Source organism: Mesoplodon mirus (genome assembly GCF_964341445.2).
Source record: "Mesoplodon mirus genome assembly, chromosome: 5".
NCBI classification, from domain to species: Eukaryota; Metazoa; Chordata; class Mammalia; order Artiodactyla; family Ziphiidae; genus Mesoplodon; species Mesoplodon mirus.
Genome location: NC_138980.1, coordinates 155,195,858 through 155,217,067, shown reverse-complemented (window position 1 = coordinate 155,217,067; position 21,210 = coordinate 155,195,858). Strand labels below are relative to the sequence as shown.

Sequence of the window (21,210 nt, the reverse complement as noted above, 5' to 3'; positions counted from 1 at the left end):
GAAATCATAAAGATCAGATCAGAAATAAATGAAAAAGAAATGAAGGAAACGATAACAAAGATCAACCAAACTAAAAGCTGGTTCTTTGAGAAGATAAACAAAATTGACAAACCATTAGCCAGACTCATCAAGAAAAGAAGGGAGAAGACTCAAATCAATAGAATGAGAAATGAAAAAGGAGAAGTAACAACTGACACTGCAGAAATACAAAAGATCATGAGAGATTACTACAAGCAACTCTATGCCAATAAAATGGACAACCTGGAAGAAATGGACAAATTCTTAGAAATGCACAACCTGCCAAGACTGACTCAGGAAGAAATAGAAAATATGAATAGACCAATCACAAGCACTGAAATTGAAACTGTGATTAAAAATCTTCCAACAAACAAAAGCCCAGGACCAGATGGCTTCACAGGCGAATTCAATCAAACATTTAGAGAAGAGCTAACACCCATCCTTCTCAAACTCATCCAAACAATATCAGAGGAAGGAACACTCCCAAACTCATTCTACGAGGCCACCATCACCTTGATACCAAAACCAGGCAAGGATGTCACAAAGAAAGAAAACTACAGGCCAATATCACTGATGAACATAGATGCAAAAATCCTCAACAAAATACTAGCAAACAGAATCCAACAGCACATTAAAAGGATCATACACCATGATCAAGTGGGGTTTATTCCAGGAATGCAAGGATTCTTCAATATACGCAAATCAATCAATGTGATACACCATATTAACAAGTTGAAGGAGAAAAACCATATGATCATCTCAATAGATGCAGAGAAAGCTTTCGACAAAATTCAACACCCATTTATGATAAAAACCCTCCAGAAAGTAGGCATAGAGGGAACTTTCCTCAACATAATAAAGGCCATATATGACAAACCCACAGCCAGCATCGTACTCAATGGTGAAAAACTGAAACCATTTCCACTAAGATCAGGAACAAGACAAGGCTGCCCACTCTCACCACTCTTATTCAACCTAGTTTTGGAAGTTTTAGCCACAGCAATCAGAGAAGAAAAGGAAATAAAAGGAATCCAAATTGGAAAAGAAGAAGTAAAGCTGTCACTGTTTGCAGATGACATGATACTATACATAGAGAATCCTAAAGATGCTACCAGAAAACTACTAGAGCTAAACGATGAATTTGGTAAAGTTGCAGGATACAAAATTAATGCACAGAAATCTCTGGCATTCCTGTACACTAATGATGAAAAATCTGAAAATGAAATCAAGAAAACACTCCCATTTACCATTGTAACAAAAAGAATAAAATATCTAGGAATAAAGCTACCTAAGGAGACAAAAGACCTGTATGTAGAAAATTATAAGACACTGATGAAAGAAATTAAAGATGATACAAATAGATGGAGAGATATACCATGCTCCTGGATTGGAAGAATCAATATTGTGAAAATGACTCTACTACCCAGAGCAATCTACAGATTCAATGCAATCCCTATCAAACTACCACTGGCATTTTTCACAGAACTAGAACAAAAAATTTCAAAATTTGTTTGGAAAAACAAAGACCCTGAAGAACCAAAGCAATCCTGAGAACAAAAAACGGAGCTGGAGGAATCAGGCTCCCTGACTTCAGACTATACTACAAAGCTACAGTAATCAAGACAGTGTGGTACTGGCACAAAAACAGAAAGATAGATCAATGGAACAGGATAGAAAGCCCAGAGATAAACCCACGCACATATAGTCACCTTATCTTTGATAAAGGAGGCAGGAATGTACAGTGGAGAAAGGACAGCCTCTTCAATAAGTGGTGCTGGGAAAACTGGACAGGAACATGTAGAAGTATGAGATTAGATCATTCCCTAACACCATACAAAAAAATAAGCTCAAAATGGATTAAAGACCTAAATGTAAGGCCAGAAACTATCAAACTCTTAGAGGAAAACATAGGCAGAACACTCTATGACATAAATCACAGCAAGATCCTTTTGGACCCACCTCCTAGAGAAATGGAAATAAAAACAAAGATAAACAAATGGGACCTAATGAAACTTCAAAGCTTTTGCACAGCAAAGGAAACCATAAACAAGACGAAAAGACAAACCTCAGAATGGGAGAAAATATTTGCAAATGAAGCAACTGACAAAGGATTAATCTCCATAATTTATAAACAGCTCATGCAGTTCAATAGCAAAAAACAAACAACCCCAACCAAAAATGGGCAGAAGACTTAAATAGGCATTTCTCCAAAGAATATATACAGACTGCCAACAAACACATGAAAGAATGCTCAACATCATTAATCATTAGAGAAATGCAAATCAAAAGTACAATGAGATATCATCTCACACCAGTCAGAATGGCCATCATCAAGAAATCTAGGAACAATAAATGCTGGAGAGGGTGTGGAGAAAAGGGAACACTCTTGCACTGCTGGTGGGAATGTGAATTGGTACAGCCACTACGGAGAACAGTATGGAGGTTCCTTAAAAAACTAAAAATAGAACTACCATATGACCCAGCAATCCCACTACTAGGCATATACCCTGAGAAAACCATAATTCAAAAAGAGACATGTACCAAAATGTTCATTGTAGCTCTATTCACAATAGCCCGGAGCTGGAAACAACCTAAGTGTCCATCATCAGATGAATGGATAAAGAAGATGTGGCACATATATACAATGGAATATCACTCAGCCATAAAAAGAAACGAAACTGAGCTATTTGTAATGAGGTGGATAGACCTAGAGTCTGTCATACAGAGTGAAGTAAGTCAGAAAGAGAAAGACAAATACTGTATGCTAACACATATATATGGAATTAAAAAAAAATGTCATGAAGAACCTAGGGGTAAAACGGGAATAAAGACACAGACCTACTTGAGAATGGACTTGAGGATATGGGGAGGGGGAAGGGTAAGCTGTGACAAAGCGAAAGAGAGGCATGGACATATATACACTACCAAACATAAGGTAGATAGATAGTGGGAAGCAGCCGCAGAGCACAGGGAGATCAACCAGGGGCTTTGTGACCGCCTGGAGGGGTGGGATGGGGAGGGTGGGAGGGAGGGAGATGCATGAGGGAAGGGATGTGGGAACAGATGTATATGTATGACTGATCACTTTGTTATAAAGGAGAAACTAATAAAAAAAATATAGGTGCTAAAATGAGGGGTACATGTTAAGCATCCTGTTAGCATACATAGATTCACCCCACAATATTTACTGAGTGAGAATTTTGACAGTTGTAGGTTTGGGTCTGTGAAAATTTTTCTAGGTTCTGTATATCTGAAAATGAAAAGCAATACATGTATTCAGATAGCCGAGATTCTACTGGTACATTTTAGGCCACTGGAATTTAGAGGAAAAGGTTACCAATTAGGGCTGTCAATAATTTTAAGAAAGAAATCTGACTTGAATGAAAGAGTAGGCTTTGGTGCAGTTGGTCAGGAATGAGTCAGGACTTGGTATAGTATATTGTTATTCATGATGGAATGTGTGCAATTAGAGATTCTGGAGTGTTTGGAAAGTCTGGTATATACTTTTAACAGGAGGTGGGGAACCACTGCAGTTTTGTAATGTATAAGGAAGGAATAGCATGATGAAGGAAGATTAGACTACCAGAAGTACTCAGAAATAACAGGATAAGTCTTTATCTGCATATGGAAAATTGGAAGCATAATAAAAAATGATCCCATCAAGAGAAGAAGTATAGGGACTTCCCTGGTGGTGCAGTGGTTAAGAATTCGCCTGCCAATGCAGGGGACACAGGTTCAATCCTTGGTCCAAGAAGATCCCACATGCCATGGAGCAAGCAAGCCCGTGTGCCACAACTACTGATCCTGCACTCTAGAGCCTGCAAACCATAACTACTGAGCCCACGTGCCAAAACTACTGAAGCCTGAACGCCCTAGAGCCCGTGCACCACAACTACTGAAGCTTGTGCTCCTAGAGCCCGTGCTCTGCAACAAGAAAAGCCACTGCCATGAGAGCCCGCAACGAAGAGTAGCCCCTGCTCGCTGCAACTAGAGGAAGCCCACACACAGCAGTGAAGACCCAACACAGCCAAAAATAAATAAAGAAATTTATTTAAAAAAAAAGAGTAGAAGTATGGAGGATAATGACTTTCAACAATTACTCAATCAAAACTGTAATTCTCTGGAAATTATTCATTTATAGAGAAACTACAGTGGAGTTAGTTGTCAAAGTTGGCACATGTAGAGATCCAGTTTGCTCTAAAGCATATTCCATGAGAGAGATAATGTTGTGGGCCTATGTGCACAAATGCAATGTTGAAATAAGAATAATTTGATCAGATTCAGCAAAACTGAGAGGGTTTACTGGCAATGATTATTTTTTTTCTGGGGAAGGAAAAAGTAAGAAATGAATTCATGGCTCTAAATTAAAGATACTAAAGGTGTTTTGGTTTCTCTGAAAACTTCAATATGGGAAAATAAGAAATTAAAGCAAGAATTCTGACAAATGAACTTTGGCTTATCTCAGTCATAGAACATATGACTCACTTTTTCTCATATGGTACCAAGTTATTTGTCTTATTTTGTTTTGTTTTTAACTTGATATTGTTTCAAATCTGATTGTTCTCTAAGATTGAAAATTTAAGTGTTTCCCTGAGAAAGGCACAACCCATATATAAGACAAATCATGTGGCCTGGAAAATATGACACATAAAAGAAAAGGTCATATCCATTTCAACAGAAAAGACCTCAAGAATTTTGAAACAGAATTAAATTCTCACAGCATTATAGTTATTTGCCACAAATAATATGAACCTAAGTCGATACTTGTTTGAAAATGTGTTGAGAAAGACATTAGAAGATTGCAAAACTGAGTTGTTGGCCAAGTTATGGGTAGTTGGTAAGAGTTAGGTGTCTTGGATGAAAGTTGAAAGGAAAGCACTTATTCTGAGCTTTCAGAATTGAGAAGGGATTGGGATGATGGAGGGAATAGGAGGTTTTGTGAAGGTGGTAACTGATAAGCTGGACCCTGAAGGACAGGTAGAATTGGCTGAGATAGGAAGCTGCCTTTTTTGCAAAGAGAGGATGTAGAGATGGGAAAAGTGGGATATAGTAAAGAAATGTGAGCAAGTTGTGTGAAGGGAATTTGTGGCTTACAGTTAAGTTTGGATTGAAGCTAGATTGTAAAGAACCTCCAATGGAGTCTCTTTCCTCCAGGACAGCGGCTCCAAAAATGTTTCCAGCTCCACCCTACCTTCACCCTCCCTACATGAAATGCCCTCTGATATTTTCTGTTCCATTGTATTCTTCACTGTTTCATTATTAAAGAATTCTGACATGATCCACTATAGGAATTACATATTCTTTTAAGAGGTCAAAACCAACAGACAGTAAATGCTGCTCTCGTGAAATTCTTGAAAGTGTCTGAGTTGAAGAGTAGAGAAGGAATATGAACTGGATTGGTTGCAGAGAGTGACTAGAGGGGAAGAGACAGGGAAATCTGGCTTGGCTGCTAATTGTGGGCACTAGGGGAAACATTTGTTGAATTAATGAATATAAAGTGAGCAAGGACATTGCAAAACATGTCGAGGAGAAGGAATGAGAGAATGATCTAAGGTGATGAGAGAGAAATGAAGAAATGCATGCAAGACATATGTAGAGGACCAAATAAGATTTTCTAAAAATCCGTCTATGTATATATACTTATGTATGTATAAATATTGAATTAGTAATAAATAAAATCAAAGCAGATTTATGAAATAAATGTCTCAAAAACTTATTGAAATATTATAAGCAAATCTAAACGACTCAAAACTAAGCCAACCAGCATTGTAATGGAAAAATTCATATAGCGTCAGGAGAAAAGGAAAGAAACGTTTAGCATCTACCATGAGTCAGACATTAATATGTGCAATTTCTCATTTAATCCTCATAACTCTGTCAAACAAATATTGTTGTCCTTGTTCTACAGATAAGGAACTGAGCCTCAGAAGTTAAGTAGTTTTTCCAAAGTCAAAAAACTAGTTGGATCAAAAGCAAACATCTGGAGCCAGGTGTGTCTGATTCCAAAGCTTGGGCTTTATTGATAGTGTAAAATTCTATTTATGAAAAAAAATGTTACAATTATTTTTTAAAAGAATAAGGTGTATTTCATTTCGGTACACAGCAGGACTTTTCAAGCCACTTATGGTCTCAAAATAACTCTTTGTAATCCACCCTTGACTATTTACAAAGAATAAATAAGGATTTATAAATAAATGACAGGTAATGTTTTAAAAAATAAATTTTTAATTTAGTTTTAAAATTGCTGTGATAGTTACGATTAAATGCAAGATTCAGATACACTAAAAATTTAATTAAAAAACAATGAGGATGCTATCTCAAGAACAGATGGGAAACCGTCCATTTCTTTAATCATCTCCTCTCCCAGCTGATTCCACATGGGGAAACAAACAAGTCACATATCATATTAATGCAAAACTCCAACATGAGCAGTGCTATAAACCTTGCCCAGAGCTGGGATTTCAATGAACAGACAATAGATTTAATGGTAAACTTGGAATAATAACTAAACTAGCAATTTCAAGAAAAAAACACACAGTAAAATGCATGTATTTCAGTAATAGCTCAAATTTTTCATTAATATTTTAATGTCAGATCACTTTCAAGTGGGATGCTTTAGGAACTGAAAAAAATTATCATGCTCTTTTTGTGAAATGAAAGATGTTGCCTTAATTTTGTAGTGTCTGTTCTTCATTTATCTAAATTCTGTATAAAAACTTCTTCTCCAAAATACCACATTGGCAGACCGGGAGCTGGGTTCCAAAGACAAACACTACAAATAACTCTTTGAAGCAAACAACAAACAACAACCAAACAGCTCCTACAGGTGGGCACAGAAATATTTCGCTCTGACGTGGGAATAATAGCACATATCTATGGATGGTTTATGAGCTCAGGCATTCTCTTCTGGTGCAGCTGTGGAATTTGATGCACCCTCATCTACATCCTTCCCCAAAAGCAATTTTCTCAGCAGTCTAGAAAACATTGGTTTCTATCCCCCAGGCTTTATAGACTGAAATTAAAACTTGGAACTTCTTAATAAATGTGTAAAACTAGTCTTCAGTTTAAATATACTACTGGGATGACAAGCAGCAGGAGTGTCTTAGAGGTCATTTCCAGGCAGGTATTCATTCCTTAGAAGCATTTTCAAGGATAACTTATTTCCAATGGATAAAGGTTTATTAGATATATTCCCCAAAGCTATAGAGGCTGTTTAGAATCTTATAGCCTTCCGAATTTGGATAACTGTAATGTGAGACATATCAAATGCATCAGGCTCCAGTTCTGTTGGCAATAAATCTCTCTCAGAATCCCCATTGTATTTAGTTATGCCTGCTGTGTTGGGTGTGAGGAAACTCATGGGATAGGAGATTTCAAAGTTAAGTAAAGCCAACAGTGAAATAGTACTAAACTTTTAGCCAATCAGGACACATGGATCAATTTCAGCTTAATCTTAAAAGACATTTCTTCTATTAGGACATTACTGTTATTATTCTTACAGTTTAAAAGAATCATAATTTGATGTATCCAAGCTTTTGGGGGGAAATTCCTTATATTTGTGACATACATATATATACTATTATATATGTATGTAATTTCTCCCATTATTCTATCTAAACTTGTAGAAATTATTAAAGGAAAATTTTTCTTACCATTGTTAAAGACCATAAGGAAGACTTTATTTAAGGGACTACTACAGTGATGTTTTGCAGTAGGGGATAGAGTTTGGGCTCAATTCTGAATACAACAAGGAAAAGTGGGGATTTACAGCCAAGGAGCAGGGTTGGGTCTATGGGTGGAAAACTACTAAAAGGAAACAGCAGGGCTAAAGGCTAAACTGACTTGACAGGATCCTTGCTGAAGACAAGCCAGAATGATCAGCTATCAAGGGTGAGGGATGAGGTATTAGATCAGATATGGGTGGGGGTTTTCACTAAACTGATCCAGCAGGATTTTTGCTAAAACTTGACAAAGGGGCCAAGGACAGAGTTCAAGGTGGGACCTCAGAGGGAAGAGGGCTCAGAGGAGGCTGACTCGGGTTTGGGCAAAGTGAGAGTCTTTCTCAAAATACAATTTAAAATATTACCTGGAAGGCAAAACTGACCAGAAAAGCAGCTCGTTAAATATTCACCTCTCAAAACAATATAAAGATGTGAAATACCCTAAATGTTAGTTCTGTCACCACCACCGACAAAACTTGAATGCTTGCTGCGGGTCAGGACCTATACCAGCTCTGGGATTAAAAGATGAATAAGACCTATTCCGTCCCTGTCTGCGTAGCCCATACAATGTAGCAATTAAAACTGGCCATTAGAGTAGGACCTTCCATAGGTTTCTTTAAGAGACAAACAGGAAGAAAAGAATTCCCTTTCCATCAAGACTCTTTCTTTCTCTTTCTGCTTGTCCAAGAACCCCTTGCTCAGTCCGCTAGCTTCCCTGCTTCGCCCCTCCGCACCCCACTCCTGCTAACTTAGCGCTCTTGAAGGTCCGCACCGCCGTCTCCCGGCCTTCGAAGCCCACTGCGCTTGCGCACATCCAGGTCTTACCCGCCAGCAGGGGGCAAGTCACGATTTTCTATCCTCCTCCGCTGGGCGCTGGCGCCCTTCTTCTCCCAGCCTTCTCCCTTAGCTCTGGCCTGGAGACGCTTCCTTAGCAACGGGTCGCCCTTGGCAACAGGAGGACGCGGGCGGGCCGACTGGGTTTCCCGCACGTTCCTGGCACCTGCCTGCGGTGGGAGGCGCAGGCCGAGCCATGTCGGAGATCCTGTGCCAGTGGCTCAACCAGGAGTTGAAGGTGTCCCAGACCGTGAGTGAGTGTCACAGCCTGGGGAGAGCGGGCCGGGGGTGAGGGGGGCGCGGAGCCTGGAGCGCGGCGCGCTGATGGAAGGTGGCGGCGGGGCAGGCGCTAGCTGCCCGCTCCGGCTCACCTCAGCCGCTGCAGGGCTTCTCCCGCCTCCTCTCTGCCGCTCAGAGGTATCCATCATCACGGTGGTCCCAGTCCCGCAGGTTCTGACCTGCCGTGGTGCTCAGCCATCAGAGGCTTCGGGGAGGGCTCCCTTGCTCCTTTGGAGAGAAGAACTTTCTGGACTCTATCGTCTGGCCCTGACATTGCTCCTTTCACACTCAAGCGTGGTGTGGTACTAAGCCAACGAAATATGAAGCCTGAAAGCCAGCTACCGCGCTACTAAATGTGTGCCCCTGGACAAGTGACAACACCTTCTCCTTCTTCCAGTGTGTCTCCTCCAGTATAAAATAGATCCAGGCATACTTGCCATACCTAACTGCCTCGCAGGATAGGAGGGTGTGTGCAATGAGTTAATGCAGAATATGTTAACTTTTACAAATTTCAGCAGTCTTAGCTCAGATGTACACATTCTGACCACTTTTCACTCTTGCCAAAGCTGACCTTCTTCACTAACCTGATTTTACCCAAGCCATGAAGTTGCCGCCCCAAGTTTCTAAATCTCACAACCACAGAGGCAGTTTTACATGTTGGCACCTTCTGTGACAGCCAAAATTCCAGAATAGCACTACACCCCCATTCAACTTCTTTCTGTTGTCTCTTAAGCAGTTCATTTTCCAGCTGGTACGGCTTTTGCTCAAAGCAAGAGGTTTTCAGGCCGAATCATTTCAGTCTGTTTTTCCCAGAAGCATCCTTGCATAATGCCAACTTGCTACCAGAGGGGCAATAGTGCCAACTCAACCTTAAGTCTTAAGTCATCCACAGACTATGCTAGATCAGTAGTGTCTCTGCAGCCACACACTATTTGTTATCAGCGTTTAAGTTCTTTAACTTTGGAGCTTCTCCAGTTGCCTTTCTTGAGGCATAAAACCCGGATTTTTTCTTTGCCAAACCACCACAAACACATGCCCTGGGAACCACAGTAATTTTTTTCCCCAGGATTCTATGATCATCCCATGTGTCTCTGACTGTTCCTCACCTAAAATACGATGCTGATCTCAGGATGGCGTTTAGCATTTTTCTTTTCATATTTCTTTCTCACCATAGGAGCCAAAATGTAATAACATGCCCTTAAGCTATACTCTTCCGAAGATAAGCAGTTACAAATTGCTGAGTTTAATTTGGTTTATTTACTTGATTAATAAAAACTGCACCTTTTGCTCAAGTCCCTAAGACTCTGTTGTATATTGAAACACTTGAGAAAAGTAAATAAAATTCATAAGAAATATATAAAAACAGTAGTATGCCCTTCTAATTGTAATCAGTTTGGGAATTTTGGTTTTGAGAGGAAGAGGAAGAATTACTTCATTCCGTGAATATTAAAAGACTGGAGACTTTTTAAGTAAGAATTTAAGTAACATAAACTATAAATGGAAAATTCCCAGTGTTTGCTTTCCCGAAGCACAACACTGGAAGCTGTTAGCAGAGACAGCTGCAGTATTCTGCATCCCATTCACTAGCAATACATATTCATTTTTTGATCCCAATTGCTAAGAGAAGCCTAAAAAGAGAGAGACAATCCCCTAAGTAACCAAATTCCATATTGTAAAAGGCTTTTCTGACTATAGGGCACACATTCAACTGTGTTTGGAAACAAACAAGATAGGATTTGTGCACCTAAGAAGCACACTGCCAGTTGATTTCTGTCATTAGATAAGCCATCCTATGGTGTACAATGGAAGACTTAGAATGGTTTAGAGGAACTCTCATGGAAGGACTGTTAAGTGGGTACAACCTCTGGGGAAAGTAATTGGGCAATTGCTGGATAAGGGTCCTGTTAAGAGGAAGGATTTGGAGGCCAGACTGTTTAGGTTGAAGTCACTTATTCACACTTACTAGCTAGTGACCTTGGGCAATTTATTTACCTAAATTTTATGATATTCAAAATAGGGGTAATAATAATATTGCACTGAGTTGTGTCAAGACTAAATGAGATAATAAATGTAAAACATTTAGAATAGTCCCTGAGATATAGTAATGCTAAATCTTACTTTACAGAAACTATCATGCAAAAATAAAATCACCAATATGTAAGGACATTTGAACAAGGATGTTTATTGCTACATGGATTGTAGGGGCAAAAAGAAAAAAAAATGGAAACAGTTTGAATACCCTTCAGTAGAAGAATACTTGGGTAGATGATGCTCTGGATTGTTATGCAGTTGTTAGAACAAATGAGTTAGTTGCTATAACTTTTGACCTAAAGAATGCTCAAATAAAACACAAAAGTTATAGCTTATTGTAACCAGTATAATTTCATTGTTGCATGAGGCTATGTGAGAGAAAAGTGTGGAGAGGCAAATACTAGGCTGTTGACATACACCGGACTCTTCATTTTGTGGTTTGTGTAAGCATAGAGAGAAGTGTGGAAGGATATAAACCAGTGTATTGGTATTGGTTACCCCGGGAAAGAAGATTGCTGGCTTTTTTTTTATACATCTGTGTTATTGGCTTTTTGCTTGTATTGCCTTTATAATTTGAAAGGAAAATACAATATAGCCTTACAAATATAAAATCAAAGAAATAGATCAAACATCACATGATGAAATAGGAGAAAAAGAGGTTTAACATTTTGGTTGAAATATAGTAAGTATCTTAAAGTATTGGAGGGTTACATAAGAGTTATTTTCTCTAATAAAGTTTATAAATGGAAGAAGAATAATTATAAAAGTTACCCCTTCTTGAGCACTTAGGTACTTACACCAGGTGGTGTGCTAAGCCTTTTACATAGGTTTTCTTTTTTAATCTTTAAAAAAGCTCTAAGAGGCATTGTCCCAGTTGTACAGATGAGTAAAAGAGGCTGAGTGAGCTTGGTAATTTGTTCAGGGTCACCCATCTAGTAGGTCCTAGAACTAGAATTTGAAGGTAGATCTTTGGCTAGTGCTCTTATGCACTGTATTATATATTAGAGTTTATGCTTAGGGAATATATTTTTTTAAAAAAATTTACCCTCCCAAGTGTATTCATTTGAGCTCCTTTTAATGAGGATTATTGTTCAATTTGAAATCACAAGCAGTGCAGAAATTCAACCACCCAGGCATGTTGTAACTTCACAGGGCATAACCTAATTCCTAGATGCTTAAATGGCAAAGGTGGACTTATTGATGTTTTAAAAAAGTGGTTCAGTCCATATGTTGCTTGCTGGGACAAAGAAAACAGAATGAGAATGCCAAGTGAATGATTGCTGTCATTGGAGAGGTACCTAAAGCCGATTGATTTCTGGATTATTCTGAAAGGTAGAAGTCAATTTGGATAAAGCATCTCGTGTTGAATTTTGTGTTGTCTGGACTACCCTGAATATCAGCAGTAAGAAAATGAATTTCAATGATCCTCAGTTGAGAATAGTCTCCCTCCACTTAATGAGGTTTCTGGGAGTCACCAGAGGCTTGATTAGTGTCAACACCTGACACTACATCTATGACAACATCTGTGTTACTAAAGCTAAGGATCTCCAGTGAGTTAAGTTTAACAAAACCGTTTGTCCTGGAAAATAATGCTTAGACGTGTATGTTAATGAAATGTCTTAAAATACAAAAAGTTGTTCAACACAAAATCACATCTGAAATTCAAGCAATTATTTTTATAACAAAAATAAGCAATATAGAATAATGTTACTAAGAGATCTGCTGTAAAATTCTTTACAAACTCTCAGTTATTTTCAAGAATAAGCATTGCCTCTGTTTTACAAAACGCCTGTGAATACACTGTAAGAGGAAACTGGCATCAGAATGTCATAACTAAACATTCTCCACAAATAAGTAGAAGCATTTGAATTCCATGTACCAAACAGATCAGATTCTTTGTAAAAATGGATGTATAAGACAGCCCATATTATTTTGGATTCTGGATGGAGATATATTGAAAATTGTAAATACCTTATTATGCATATTTTTATTGTTTCAATAGTCTTAAACATTATTATCAATAGTAACAAGGAACCAATAAAGAGAAAACTGAGTTAAGAAAGTTTAGTATCCCTAAGTCTTGATTTTGTAGTAGCCAAATTATAAAGAATGATCTCTAGTCCCAATTTTATACCCTAAGAAGTAATAATAATAATTGCTATATATTTGGGAGGGTATCTAATGAGATTGCAGATGGAAAATATCTACCACAGTGCCTATCATCTATACTAGAGCTAGATACTCAAATATTATTTCAACCACTTTTTGGCCTCTCACTTTAGAAGTATGTCTATTATAGTGTCTGTCACATAATAGGCACTTAGTAAATAATTGTTTATTACATGAGAATGTATGAGTGAGACAAAAGTAGGGTAAAGTATTGTTTTTGACAGAACTTTATGGATTTGTTCATCTTGAAAAGGTCACCCTGGGTGCCTTGATCCTCGCCTTTGTGATTTCAGAAGCTCTGCTTTATTACTTAAAGCAACTTCTTAGGAATTGTCACATGTGAACAGAAATTACATTCTGTTGATTTTATCAGCTACAGTACCAATTCATCATGTGGAAAAGGACAGCAGAATAAGGTATACTGGCAAAGGAAAGTAATGCAAGTCTTGGTGGGCTGGTACACTCAGGAGGAGACCAAATTTATAGATCAGATTGCTCCTTGACGGTTAGAAATTAGACATTACCAAAAGAATCCTCAAATCAAGCTAATACTTGATGTGTTTTACTTTTCTGCTCTAGAGATATTTTATCTAGATATCAGTGAGTGGTTAGATTCGATTAGATTAAGTTAGATTAGATTAAAGTCAGATTCCCTCCTCCTTCTCTTCCCCCAGTGCTTGGGGAAATCATACTGTTCAGTGATATTTTCCAGTGTTACCACTACTACAAAAGCTTCTAAAATTATAATATTTGTGTATTTTTCTTCCATTGTAGCATATCTCTATTCTGAATAAGTTTAACTAATACGTTTCAAGATTATCACTTACATGATGAGTAAAAAATTTAAATAGATAAATTATTGTGAGTTTTAAGAGATGGCCTACATTCCTTGTTAATTGGGTTTATAAGCGGGTTTCCATAGGTGGCTAAGTTTGTCCTTTTGTGTTAAATCTCAGTAGTTTTTGTTTTAGAGAGTGACTTTTTCTACTGATGTCCCAAATTTTAGGGACATCCTTAATTTGGACCCCCCTGTGCACTGACTAATTAACCCCTTGTGCACTAACTATACTTAATCTGGGTTCCCTGTACACTCACTAAAGGTCTTATGTCCACATTTTTTCAAAAGTACCAAATTTTATTTTAAGAAAAAAATAGAGATATCAAAAAATCCTATTGAATATTTATTTATATACCATATTTTATAATGTATTGTAGTGACCTTTTATTAGCCTGTGACCTTACCATATCATAGAGACATAAAATTTTAGATCTGAAAAAGAATCTTAGACATCATTTAATTCTTCTTTGGCACATGAGGAAATCAAATCAGATATGTGTAGAGATTTGTTTAGGGTTATACAGCTAAGTAGTGGAAAGTTAGTAGCAGATTCTGAGTACACTGACTTTTAGTTCATTCCTCTTTCCCCCAGGTGTTATTAAACCACACATTTTCTCATACTTTAGCCTTTCAGGGTCATTAGGAAATACATGGTTTGTCATGTAATATAACAAATTATTTGATATTTCCTGGTTAGTTCAGCAGCATTTTCCTTGATTGAAATTTGGCCTCTGCTGACTAGAAATTGAGACAGCAAATCTAATAACGGAAGACTGTTGTATAAATCAATGTCAAAATTTTAAGATATGAAGTTCCAAGAATGCCACCCCAAATTTTAACCATTAAAGAAGGTTATATAATATAGCAATTGAGATTTTTGTTTCAGATAGTAAATCTTGAGAATTATGGTGAAATCTTCAAAGGAGAAAAGTATAAAAATTGATCATCCTATTCTGGTACTGGAAGAAAAGAAATTGTCAATGTCCTCCAGCCAAAGAGCACAGGATACACCTGTAGTTGAACAAAATTGAGTTTACTGACTTGTTGTAACACATACCATGAGGAACTGTGGGGCATCTCAAGAAGAGGATGTTAGGCCTTATAACATTTGGGTTTGTGTTAGGTGTTTTTTGGGGAGGGCTCAAGGAAGCAGCACTTTGCTCTGAATTGGAACTTGTAAAGGGAGCATAGACAACTCTATGATTGGATATCTTAATAAAACTTATCTAGGAAGTGGGGAGAGCAAAGCAAGGAAAAAGAAAAAGCAGCAGCCACTCATATCAGTCAGAATAGGGGGATGATATTTGATCATTTTTTGTGTTTTGGCCAATAATGTTTCGGGTTGAGTTCAGACATGATTACAGAGAGTTTTTGTTTTTGTCTTAATCCATCAGGGTCACTGAGTAGCCTTGTCTGGTGTTGGTGTGATGTGGAATTGTTATGTTCAGCAGAAGGCCGAGGTCTAGCTGTAAGTGCTGGGCCAACTCCTAGCAACACCAGGGCCTAACTGGGCCAGGCCAGTACCCAGACACCAGCAGCTGCTTTTCTCTCTCTCAAATGAAAGTAAATTTGCTTGGCTTTTAAAATGTGGTTGATAACCTAGGCTAGGTCTTTGATCTTCTAGTGAAGGAGGAGCAAAGGACACTTAGCCTAGAATGTGTAGGTCTATAGCCCCTTGTCTACAATCCGCAAACCCCCAAATCTCTTTAGTCATTTGGTGGCAAAACTTGACCAGAAATGCTGTGAGGCTACGTTTTGTCTTTATTTGTCTTTATTTCTCCCACTCAGATGGTTTGCTGTAAAGAACTATGTCTGATTACATGCGCTTCCTCAGACTGGAGAGAGTGTTATAGTTTATCTGGCCCCAAGGGTAGGCCTGTATCTGAATTTAAGGATAGAGTCAAATATTTGTTCTCTGAGTACTGTTACCTTTAAATAAAGATGTTTGTACTGTAGTCATTGAGGATCTATTACTGAGCTTAACAATCGTGTAATTGATATAACCTGTTGTCTTAGATTAGGAGGCAGTAATAATAACAATAAAATGATCACTGAGCACTTACTATATGCCAGGAATTATGCTACGCACTTTACATGCAATTATCTCATTTAATTCTCAAACCAACTCTCAGGAGGTAGACCCCATCACTCTCTCTCTTTTAAAGACAGGACACTGGGACTGTGTAACTATCCAAAGTCCCGGGGCTTATAAATGGTCAAAGAGTCAAACTAGAGAATATTTCTCCAGAGCCTGTGCTCTCCTCATTACCATTTGGAATGTAGAAGGCTTATCTTCTTTTGTGCTTTCTCCAGCTGGCTCAGGTGGAGAAACACATAGACCGTTTTGCCCTCTGTCCCAGCCTAAGGTAGACAAAGGCCCACATCAAAGATTTCAGCAAATGAAAACATTAGTGATGGAGATCAGATCTGAGGCTTGGAAGACTGGAGGCATGTCTGAGTGGCTGCTGAACAACGTTTCCCAGATGTAGATCATTTTAGAGCTCAGGGTGAAGAACGTCACTGGGCTCCCATGGTTCATGTATTTCTCATATTCTGCATTGCTCCTTATCCTAGAGTCAACCCACCTCTTCTTTCCTGTACATAATTCCAGTTGTGAGAGCAAATTAACTTATAGAGGTGGCCGTCGTGAAGTTAGTCATGGTATTCTGGAACATTTACTGGGAAGGAGAATTTGATAAACCAAAGGGGAAAAAATCATCTTTCCTTTGAGTTTTCTTTTTTCCTTACTGTTTCCCTCCCCTCGCCTCTCTCTATTTCTCTTTCTCTCTCTGGCTTCTTATCTTCCTTTCCACACTTTTTAATCTACATATTCCTGGCTTATCTGCTTTTTCTTCATCTGATTTCTTGCATGTATTCTTCTTTGTTCTCCTCTTTCATTTTTTCTATGTGTTTTCTCTCTGTTACTTTTGCTGTTTGCTATAGCTCTTCACTCATTATTGTCTTCTATGCTCCTGTGGTGCAAAAAAAGAAAAAAAAAATCTGAAAGTGTCTAATACACACAGAGCTGCAGACACATGCTTTCATACTTATTTATAGTAAACTACTTGACAGTGAAATAATGTGTTTACTGTTCTTCTTTGACCTTTATATCCAAAATGCCCCTATTTTAACCATATCCGAATTGCCTTATTAATAAGTCCTGCCACTTCAAAGGAAGTGAATTATGATTTTATTTTTCTAGTGACTTTTTGTAGCAAAGAGTTTGCTACAGACCATTTGCCTGATAAATTGAGAGTGATGGACTTGGATACAGTTATTCCCCAGTTATTCACAGGCTAGGTTTCAGGTCTTCAGTCAACAGGAACAATAAGCAAAGTGCAAAATCCAGTGAGAGTGGGGGAACGAGACCACCCAAAGGCGACATAGCAGTAACCCCTGAATACAAAATAATAGTCTTTAGATTTTTGGTAGGAATCCATAGTCTGACAATGACTGTATGTCCAATGGCACTTCAGAAAGCTAAGAATAGGGACAGGCTATAGAAGAGAAAAAGGAAAGAAGCAGAAAGGAGTAAGCAACAGACAGAAGAGGTGCAAGGCACAGCCAGAGCAGCCCAGATAGCACAGTGAGGACAGTGGTGGCAGCCGAAAACCAGGGAACAGCGTTGGAGGCCAGCAGTGGTAAGTCTCTGAGGAAAGGAGAAATCTGCAGTGACTCAGCAGGAGGAGATGGCACACCTCTGCCTTTTGGGGGCAGAAGGACCTATTTGGATTTCAGTTGCTTCCAAGACTACTGCTGTATGATGCCAGAAGGCAGTCAATAGATTCTAGTACTAGATAGCTTAGGGGCTCACCCCAAGTAAACAGAATCAGTGAGAATAGTTGACATCTTTTTAAACTACTTTATAATTATATTGATTTAGCCTAAGAATTGGGGTATTACTGAGTATAAACTACTTTGAGAACAGATATTAGGAAAGCTTTGGGCAAAATTGTGGGCTGGTGTCAAATATGCAAGAGTCTTATAATAATATGAAGTCTTCTGAGTAAGGTCTCTGTACAGTGGCCTTTATGGAGCAACTCAACTCACCTCCCTGCAACCATGCACCAAGCATCAGTTCTACAAATCATGAAGAAATTATTTTTTCTTCATTTTCAGATAGCCACCTTATTACTAGTCAAATAGATACAAGAGGATAATTCAGTATGAATGAGTTTGCAATACTGTGATAATATATAATATTTTATAGATATTTAGTATTGCTATTGCCTAAAGGACTCTGATAGAAATACATTGAAGATTTTTGGATGATTTTGAAGTCATTTGAGAGATGATGGCTTTGTCCTATGATAATATAATTTATTTTATGTATAGACTTTGTATATCATTCTTGAATACCATGTAACCTTATATCCTTCACTTCATAAGAAAAATACAAGGGGCCCCAAGCTAAGGACATTTTTAAAGAAAGCAAATTCTGTTTAACACTTAATTTCTTTTTCTGCGCTCATCATTATGTGCATACTATGTGACAGGCATGGTATCAAGGCATTCTCATACATTACCTTTAATCTTTAAAATAGCTCTCCAAGATAGATATAGATATGCTGAGGGGACAGAAACTCGGGAAGCTTAAGCAGCTTGGAAGAGGTTGCACAGCTAGTAAAAGGCAGAGCCGAGATTCCTGCATAGATATCTCTGGCTCCAAAGTCTGTCTTCCTCTGGGCTGTCTCCATCATTGCACAGAACACCAACTAGACTGGAGTAAACCCTGGAGCCAACAAGGAAAAGCTTGATTATGTTCAGCAGGCTTTATTTAAGAAGCTGCAGATGATTTCTGTAAAATTTCCATTGCAAGATGGTTAAAATTAAGTGTTGAGGTTTAAAGACGTTAGATTGTACCTTACCTGGCCAGAATATGAAATCATCATCCACAGGTTTTACTGATAACTAAGGTATTAGAGTATAATTTTATAAAATATATTGAGGGTTTGTTTTTACTTTTATTTTTTTTACATCTTTATTGGAGTATAGTTGCTTTACAAAGGTGTGTTAGTTTCTGCTTTATAACAAAGTGAATCAGTTATACATATACATATGTTCCCATATCTCTTCCCTCTTGCATCTCCCTCCCTCCCACCCTCCCTATCCCACCCCTCTAGGTGGTCACAAAGCACCGAGCTGATCTCCCTGTGCTTGTTTTTAGATCTAAGGTTATATGTTTTATCGGTTGTGTTTTGTTTGGTTTGATCAAAAGTTGTCTTTTCCTTCAAAATGTCATATGTTATCAACTACTGATCTACATTTATTCAGGGGTCTTTATAAGATGTCTACTGTTAAACTTCAATATTTTCATTTGGTTATTACAAGATGTTTTTAGAAGTATTTTCGTGGCATTTTGAGTTCAAGTTAAATTATGAAGTTTTACTCTATGTGTACATAATGAAAATATATAAACTCTATGTACAACATTATATTTACTTTTTTAATCTCTACGTTCTAAAATTCAGGTCCCAAGTCATTTGCAAAGGCATTTTCCAATGGCTATCTAATTGGAGAAGTTTTGCACAAGTTTTCACTTCAGGATGATTTTGCAGAATTTTCAGAAAGCAGGTTAGTGAGATTATTCCTTACTTTAAAAAAGGTCAATTCCTTTGGCATTTGGATGGTTTTAGCCCAAAGTTAACATTAAAGAATCATTTACCACAAGATTCCCCTAAACCAGACAAGCATCCATTGGTATGGAAATTGCTGCTTCCTCACATATACATACTTCATTGTCCCAGGAGTACAAAGGAGAGAAAGTTATAAGGTTGCAGCAAGCCCTCATCTCTAGATGGGCCCCATTTTAATATCTTCTGTATTCCTGCAGTCCTGTGTTTTATCAAATTTGTGAAGCTTTCACCCATCATTTCTCCAAAAGTTCTTTCTGCCCATTTCTTTCTCTCTTTCTTCTCCTTCTGGGACTCCCACTATGTATATGTTGGTATACTTGACAGTATCCCACAGGTCTCTGAGACTTTGTTGATTTTTAAAAATAAACTTCTTATTTTGAACAGTTTTAGATTTACAGAAAAATTGCAAAGATAGTACAGAGAGTTCCCATATTGTTCACATCTAGTTCCCCCTACTGCTACCATCTTATATTCATATGGTACATTTTGTACCAAAGATTTGTTATAATTTTTATCTAATGTCTTTTTTGTTCCAGTATCTCACCAGGATACCACATTATATTTTATAACCATGTCTCCTTAGATTCTTCTTGGCTGAGATACTTTCTCAGACTTTCCTTGTTTTTGATAATCTTTACAGTTTAGAAAAATTAATAACTGGTCAGGTATTTTATACATCGTTCCTCAGTTGGAATTTGTCTGATATTTTTTCTCATGATTAGAATGAGTTTATGTGTTTTGAGATTCTGTTCATTTTTCTTCATTCTTTTTCCTTTCTGTTTCTCCTATAAATAATTTCAGTTGATCTATCTATGAGTGTACCAATTCTTTCTTCTGACAACTCAAATCTCCTGTTGAGCTATTCTAGTGAATCTTTACATTTCAGTTATTGTACTTTTCAACCTTAGAATTCCACTTGGTTCTTATTTTTATAATTTTGATTTCCTTATTGATATTCTATTTTTGTTGAGATGTTGTTCTCATACTTTCTTTTTTAATGGTTAAAAAATGGAATGTTTTAGTTCTTTTAACATTTATAATAGCTGACTTAAGGTCTTTGTCTAATAAATTCAGCATCTGGGCTTCCTCAGAGAGTTTCTATTGACCTTTTTTCCCCCTATGTATGGACCATACTTTCCTTTTTCTCTGTGTGTCTCATAATTGTTGAAAATAGACATTTAAAATAATACGAGTTAACTCAGATTATCCCACCTTCCCATGGTTTGTTGTTGTTGCTGTTGCTTCTTATTTGTTTAATGACTCTCTTGGACTAATTTTGGAAAGTCTGTATTCATTGTTGTGTACAGCAGCTGAAGACTCTGCTTAGTGAATAGTGCAAATGAACAGAGCTCAGCAAATGAACAGAGATATCTTAAAATATCTTGAACTGATAAACCTTTCCTGACTGAGAGACTGTGAGTTTGTTGAGGTGTCTCCAATGCTTTCATAGTTTACAACCCTGCCTTAGCCTTTACTTCCTGCTTGTACAGGACCTCAAGATCAGCCAGAGGTGAGAGATTTGGACCTCCTTCTGTCTTTCCTGCTTATCCAAACATTCCTACACATGTATATGGCCCTCTAGATCTGCAGGAATATGTCAGAGCTTTCCAAAGCGCCCAATGGATATTTTATTCTTATATCTTCCTTCTAAGTTTTTGAGTAGGCTCTTATTTGCTCCAGTGGT

At 37.7% G+C, this 21,210-nt stretch overlaps 1 protein-coding gene across 1 annotated transcript in view; it reads left to right on the top strand.

The window, feature by feature from the left end:
* Window positions 1-8,769: 8,769 nt before the first annotated feature.
* SPEF2 (sperm flagellar 2) overlaps window positions 8,770-21,210 on the top strand; it is a gene marked incomplete at its 5' end in the record, with an annotated part of 163,657 nt that continues 151,216 nt past the window's right edge. The window contains 2 exons of the mRNA XM_082623316.1: window positions 8,770-8,827; window positions 19,362-19,464. Coding sequence (XP_082479442.1) covers window positions 8,770-8,827; window positions 19,362-19,464 — 161 coding nt within the window. The remainder of the gene's footprint in view (window positions 8,828-19,361; window positions 19,465-21,210) is intronic.